The sequence below is a fragment of the Diplotaxodon limnothrissa genome, linkage group LG2 (genome assembly GCF_057381915.1).
Source record: "Diplotaxodon limnothrissa isolate DT_005_m linkage group LG2, D_limnothrissa_male_GT1.1, whole genome shotgun sequence".
Taxonomy (NCBI): Eukaryota; Metazoa; Chordata; class Actinopteri; order Cichliformes; family Cichlidae; genus Diplotaxodon; species Diplotaxodon limnothrissa.
The window spans coordinates 26,372,819-26,380,341 of record NC_140597.1 but is presented as its reverse complement, the minus strand read 5'-3'; the positions used below and the strand labels follow the sequence as shown (position 1 = coordinate 26,380,341).

General features: G+C 45.2%; 1 protein-coding gene across 1 annotated transcript in view; it reads right to left on the bottom strand.

Annotated features, from left to right (window-relative positions):
- Positions 1-2,235: 2,235 nt before the first annotated feature.
- Positions 2,236-7,523, bottom strand: part of ebf1a (EBF transcription factor 1a) — a 50,632-nt gene continuing 45,344 nt past the window's right edge. The window contains exons 12-16 of the mRNA XM_085364226.1: positions 6,817-6,882; positions 6,075-6,237; positions 4,341-4,520; positions 2,547-2,744; positions 2,236-2,303 (exon numbers count right to left, since the gene is read on the bottom strand). Coding sequence (XP_085220352.1) covers positions 2,236-2,303; positions 2,547-2,744; positions 4,341-4,520; positions 6,075-6,237; positions 6,817-6,882 — 675 coding nt within the window. The remainder of the gene's footprint in view (positions 2,304-2,546; positions 2,745-4,340; positions 4,521-6,074; positions 6,238-6,816; positions 6,883-7,523) is intronic.

Here is a 7,523-nt window from a genome sequence, read left to right as displayed (position 1 = left end):
AGAGCTATCGCAAAAAAAAGAGTAAAGAAGTGAAAAAAACCCCAAAATGAACATTTTTTTTATATATACAAAAATATATCACATATATCACGCATTTATTCTAATTTGATATTTGCTAGGCTCCTTCAGTTACAGTGCTGGCTGGACGCACACACATCCTCTGGCTTTTCAAGTCTTCACTAAAAACCTCGTCAGTTTTGGCTAAATTCTCATCATCACCTTGTCTTCACATGTCAAGCAGAAAAAGCATATTGCAAACAGCTCTATCCTCACAGTTTTATTAAAATTCAAACAAACCAACCAAAATGAGAGAGAGAGAGATTTAAAAAAATAAAATAAAATAAAAGCAAGGCGTGATGTTTAAACAGCTTGGGGCAGTTTTGCTAGACAATTTTTAAGATTTATTGGAAAATTAGCAGCAAAATCAATGGTTGATTTTCTATTTTTTTCTGTGTTGCTGAACTTTTTTTTTCCTTCTCCATTTGGCCACTGTGTCGCTCTGCGGTTTTAGAGAGGCGGAAACGGTAAGGAAAGCTCCTTTGTTTGTGACTGAAGTTATTGTAAACGTCATGGCCAAACCAACACTTCGCTGTTGTTTGTGTGAGTTATGGATTGCAAGGCGGCGTGGGGGCCTCCAGTAATCAAACCCAAACCTTACAGGCATAAACACAAAGATAAATAAATGCTCTTTTCATGAGGTCAGTGTCACACTGTGGGCAAACTATCAGTCTCTATACACTCCATCCAACATGGTGTCAGAGAAGCTACACTATTTCAACCAAGAGGGAAATAACATCACAAAAGGTTCATATTGTCCCCTTTTTCTTTCTCTCCTATCGCCTTCAGATGAAATCCCAATGGAAAGGCCTGAGTTTAACAGAGTCCTGCGTCTTTATCTTGACTTCCTTCACTTTAGCTCTGCAGCATAACAGAGACTCACCAGACTCCGCTACTGTCTTTTTTTTCCTCTCAACATTCCCAAATCTCCAGCTATCCCAGATCCTCTACATGGGTGGAACGATCATCCCGGGAATCGCTGCTTTGTGGGAAAAGAGGGGGAGGTAGAAGGAGTGAATGGGAGATTGAGGGGTAAAGAAAGAGAGAGAAAGGTCAGTCATGTGATTGCTGGGTTTCATCTGTCATCACAACAGTCACATAACAGCAATGTGCTCCAGCATCTGGCGAACAAAGACGACTCTCCCTCATTATCTCTTCATTCCGAGGCCCCAGGAATCAAAACATTTCCCTCCGCCGCTGCCGCTGACTTGGCCGCGCATCGACAACATTGTTCAGCTTCTCACAGGCCTCCTAAACAGCTTCATGCAAGAGCTGCCGCTGTTAATTGTTAACAGCTACATGGTGCAAGCCTATTATGTGCATTATGGAGAATGACTCAAACGAGAGGGTGGGGAGAGTATGAACTGATGTGGAATGACAGAGGTGATGAAAATTAGGCTCAAACATGGAAATGAAATCCATGAGATATACTCACATCTTTACCTCCGTATAGCACCAACTATTGCACCTCCGCCTCCCCACAAGCCACCTCCCCCCATCACTCCTTCCCTCTATCCTGTTTTTTTTTCTTACACAGAAACCATCACAGATATAAATTTTTCATATAACATATTGGCTCCTTATTGATTTCCCCCACTCTTCAATCCACTAATTCCCAGGTTATTTCCTAAGTGTCTCCCACTTGTTGGGATTAACAGAATGGTGTGTGCATGTGTGTGTGTGTGTGTGTGTGCGCGTGTCAGTGTGATCAGAGCATAGTGGCCATTGGCCCTTAGGTCACAGTGGTCAGAGCTCATCAACGCCGACGAAGGAAGTGAGGAAGTGCTTAGCTTGGGGCTCTGATAAAGATTCCCATCCATCATTTCTCTCTCTCAGGATCTCAGCACCATACAACATCCTGCCCAGACGAACAGACCCCGTGCCGCATTCGATGGAAATGAGAGAACAGAGTGACCCGTGGTGGCATAACGACCTCCCTTCACACCCTCCCCCCGCAGACGCACCAACTAGAGGACGGGCAGGAAGCAGGAAGTGAAAACAGGAAATATAACACATATGGGGTAGCATGATGACTATCTGACAAGTCAAGAGTGACAAATAAAAACAGAAACGAGAAGGAAGGGCAGGGCAGGATGGTGCAAATGAGCGGTCTGGGATAGCGTGGAGTGGAAAGCCAAAACAGAGAAAGAGAAAAATGAAAGCGAGGAGTAACATACTTCAGGAGAAGGCCAGGCCCTGCAGAGAGCTGGCTGATGAGTACTTGCTAGAGTCCACAAAAGACTGATCTACGGTGAGGAAGGAGAGTGGAGGGAGGGCCAAGAAAGGGGGGGGAAAAAAGGAGTGGAGGAAGAAAAAGGAAAATCGAAGGAGTAAAAGTGAGACGTTATCATAGGAGGTGAGGAAAAGCAGGATTAAAGCTTGAGGGTGAACAATTCCTAGCAAATATTTTTACTAAAACTTTTTACTGTGCTCATACTGCAAATTTCAAATTCATCAGCAAGTTAGCGTGAGGCTACTTAGCGGCTTACCTTGCAGGCTGTTAGCATTAGCGCTGGTGCACGTGGGAGGAGGGGAATTCTGGGGTCGGACAACGGGGGCAAATGCGCTCTTCTGCTTGACGGCTGCAGACACCATGTTAGCTGGAGAGAAGGAGAAGATGCCAGAGGAGCTGCTGCAGTTGGAGGGCAGGCTGGTCGACGACGCCATCGTCGGGCTGGACGGGACGACTGAGGGAAAGAGAGAGAGACGGGCAGGAGAGGGTGTTTTAGGAAGGGGCGTCATAGGTGTATGTCAGGGAAGAAGGACAGGAAGGGACGACGATGGCAGAAAGGGGGTTAGAGAGAGGGCCGAGGGCAGAGGACAGGCAGATGGGACGAACAGAAGGGGACTGGTCAATGGATGATGGCAGGAGGGGTGACATGTTGTTTTCAGATCAACTGGCTCAGACTTGTTTTGCTACCTGTTGTGCTGTTAAGCAATTATTTGGCAAAGAGATTTTCCATATCTTACACAAAAATGTGTTTAGTTGGAAAATGCTGAAAATGGCCTGAGGTCGTTTTTTCCCCCTTCTGATCAATCTGTTTTGATGACTCATCCTGTGCTCAGGGGATGATAAACATCTCCTCAGCAACTTTAGGTACTGTAACTTGTAATTTGTTTTCAGGGCAACTTACAAACAAAGCTCCCACACATCTACTTTATCACAGATATTTATGCTAGAGGTTTTAACCAACAAGGTTTAAAAAATTAGAATACATAAGCAATATGCTTGCCCACTGGCTCTTTGCATTTTAACTGCACATTAGGCATCATTCACCACCTTAAAAGCACTCTAAACAGTTGTTAACCATATGTCATGTAATTTAAGGGCTAGATGTGGATTTGTACTTTTGGGACATCCCCTCTGGAACGGTGGATTGAAGATTTCAAATGCAAGATAGAGAAACTTTTTGAACATATTCATATCTAAAAGAGCTTCTCAGTGCTTCTGAAATGAAATCAAAAGCTTTGTACAAGATAGCCGTTAGCTGGATTTACTGTGGCCACTGTAATTCACCCTCATGAGAGGCACACACAGCCAAATGACCCAACTCTTCACAATCCAAATCATGTCCTCTGACATCATCCCATCCATCCACTTCTCTCGGGTTTGTCTTTTGTCTGCTAATACACTAAGAGCATTTCCCCCTTCAGTGATTTTACAATCAGCTGAGCCGTATTTCACCTGCCCTGTGATATCTGCTTCTGCCTTTATTGTTGTTATTATCCAACACTTAGCTTTTATGGCTCTTCCTGACAAATCCTTGCAATAAAGTCATAATCCATTTATGAAGGGGCCTAACTAATCAATTAATGAAAATTGGACCTACAAAGGCAGGCCGAGGGGCCATTGATTGAAAGTGTCTGTGTGGGGCCGATGAGCCTGTTAAAATACTTGTTAACACCCAGGAATCAAAGAGCTGAAATGGAATTGCTTCTCTAGCAATTAGTTTATTGATTTAATCAAGAGTCTTTAATGTAGAGGGTGAGTGTGTGTGAGCAGAGGTGGTGTGTGTGTGTGTGTGTGTGTGTGCACGTGTGTGTCGAGGAGGTGTTGGGACGTGCTAGGTGATCTCCTCCCCTGGCCAATAAAGCGGGGATTTGTGTTTGACTCTGCTCTTAAAGAAACAGATGAGCCAGCTGAACTGAAATACTTTCTCCTGTCGTGTCGATTCTTGTTTCCTGCCGTGCTTCTCAGTTCCTCTCAGAGATGTCTTCTGTCATTTACAAAATGCTGATCCCCACCCAAACTTTCAGCTCTAGTATGCACTGTATTTACTCACTAGCATAGGGCGAGTTGCCTGCAGATCCATTGAGGAAGTTGGGTGAGGTGCCCAAGGTTGCCATGCCAGAGTTAGCGTAGCCATTCATGCTAGTGGAGACAGAGCTGTAGCTACTCTGCTGGGGAGTAGAGCTGGGGACATAACCATGAGGGGACACACTGCTTGTACTCCTACTGAAACCTAAAGACAGAGAAAGAAAGGGGGATGGAGAGTGTTAGAGGTATAGCAGATGGCAGGCATACCAAAACAAGAAAGCCTACATGCAGCTGCTGCCAAATGCTCCTTTTTTCATACTAATGGACATAGCATTACAAGCCAGAAGAAATGTTTTGCTTTTTCTTAGAAAATCTTAGACAGCATATGGGAGAGAAAAAAAGCAATGAACAGAGTGGAGGAAGAATGATATGAGAGGGATATAGCCGCACCCCCCCTCCAACGCCTGAAACAAGAGGACTATCACCCTGCTGGCTCCTCTTCAGAATTAGATATATTGATAAGGCAATTAACGGTAAAAGGCCTTGGCGGCTCTCTTGTAATTTACAAAGAATGAAGCTAGTATTTCTGACAGGACCTTTCATGCTTTACAGGGGCAGTGAACAGAAGGAGAACAATGTAAAATGGAAGACTATAAATACACACTGATCAGCTACAACACTAAAACCGCTGACGGGCAAAGTGAAAATCATTGTTTCACTGCAGTGTTTTGCTGTGAAGCCTCGGGTACTGCCATTCATGTGACGTGGTAACGCCCACCTGCACATTGCCCTGCACGACGGTGTGCCCTGCCTGCACATGAATGGTGCCCAATCTGTTCACCCGGCCTTCAAACTCTACAGGATTCAGGAACATCCCTCATACACGGATGCATCACTCCACATCACAAACTGCCAACATCCCAGTACCAGACACTACAGGGCACCCATGGGTCAGAGCTGCTTTGAAGACACAAAGTGAGCCTACACAATATCTATACAATATACAACATGATAACATAGGTGGGGGAAAAATGGCTGGAACTGAACATCTGAAATTTCCACTCTCTAGTGTGGGGATGTCAAAACGGATTTTACTGAGGTGATTCTGGCTCCCGGGCTTTATGTTTGACACCCCTGCTCTAGTGTAACAAAGGCTACTCATCACAAGTATTGTCTCACTTCTTCATCACTCTGCTCCTCCCTGATTAAGTTTACATTTTCATCTAATATGAGGGTGAAACAAACGATAGGTTAAAAATGTTTCCGGATGAAAATGAAGGGCAGAGGAAGCGCCTTGGAATTATTGAGATGCATCCAGAGGCTGGTCCATCCACTCTCCTCTGGTTCCCCCGATACATGTGATGAATCACCACTGACTGCACCCACATCTCTCTCTGTCAGACAGGGGCCGACCCCAGTCTAATATACACACCCCTAGGACCCACTCATATTTCTCCATCGTACTCCATCCACGGCTTTCTTTTTCTCCATTCTTCACTCTCTCACCATCTTTCTTTCAAGTTTTCCCCGTTTCTTACTGTCACCTCTCCTCCTCCTGTCCTCCTTTTTCACACTTTCTTATTTGCTCCATGCTCTTAAATCACTATCTCTAAATTTCCCACATGAAAAATAAAATGCCAGTTGCCGCCCCCCCCCCCCCCCCACCCTGCTGTCATCCCTAAATGGACAACAGCAAATAAACATTTTTTCCTTTTCCCATGACAATAGGCCAGAATTGTTTCCTGGTGTGTTTGCTCACCCTGATTGGCTGTTTGTGCCACCTCTGACCCGGTGAAAGAGTTTACTGCCATCATGCCAGCATGAACAGAGCTGCTGCCAAGACTGGCTAGCTGGTTGTGCCCTCTTGGGACTGTTGTATAGAGGGCCTCCGCGATATCCGCTGCTCGTTTCAGAATCATCTCCTGACGATGAGGAAGGAACAAAAAAAAAAAAAAAGAGTGGTGGTCAGTAACAGAGAAGAAAAGAGAAGAGAAGAGGGAAAATATACCCTTGATGTTGGCTTTGTAGCCTGATAAGAATGCTAGATCTCCACTCAAGATACTGCACATGTAAATCTAGCAGAGCTGAGTGGTTTTTATCAGTTGTCGCTGGGAGTGGTGGGATTGGTTCAGTAAATGGAGGAAAGGCTCATTAAACAGACACATCAGATCTTTAGCCTGCCTCTTCCTCCCTGTTTTGGGTTTCCATTCTTCCTCCTTCAGACTCAAGCCTTAATGCCACTCCTCCTCTTCAACTGCCTTCTGCATTCCCTCTAATCTCATCTCCACCCTCTGCATTGATAAAAAGCTCTAACATAGTCTAGCGTGCATGTTTGTGGGTCCCAGATCTTGCGCGAACACGGCAGGGTGCTACATCGCCAGCAGAGATAAGCGCCTTTGATGCTGCCACTTGGCCCGAACCACAAACAAATAATAATGTCTAATAAGAGATATTGCTGTTTGTGTTTTTGTCTGTGTGTGTGTGTGTAAGAGAGAGTTTACCTGGTTATTGTGAGGCATCCCGTACAAGGCCTCCACCAGATCTGCCGCTCTCTTTAAAATCACCTCCTGCAATCAAGCGCAGACAGAGGAAGGGGGATTGATCACAAGTGTGGCGGCTCAAAGAGTTCAGTCACTTTTATTACATTTCACTCCTTGCATTATGCTGTGAATGCAGAACAGAGAGAGTGTGAGGGAGAGGAAAGGGGTAGACAGAGGAAGGGAGAGGAAGAGAAATGGGCCCATCCCAGCACTTTGTTACTAGCTGGGCAGTTTGGGAGAGCAGAGGGAAGATACTGTTATCTGTGAATAAAACATGAGCCTATATCTCTCTATCAGTCAACTATCTTCCACATCTTCTCACTCTCTCTCTCTCCTCTGTCGCTGATGGATCACGAACCCGCCGCACATGATCACGCATCAATCTCATTTAACACAACATATCATCAGGTTGACGGCTATACAACTCTCCTCGTCAGCCGGGACACACCCGTCTCCTGCCCTGTATTAACCCTGGTAATGATCCGAGTGAATAGCCCTGTATCCACTTTGTGTGATAAATGTAGAACATCATTGCTCAGGTGAAAACCGCCGAGTGGAATTTCCCACATCAAACATTTATCCTAACGCAGCTTCTCCGCACTCATTTTCCACCGCTTACAACCCTTTCCCTCCTCTCTCTGTCTCTATTCTTTTTTCCTCCCTGAGTG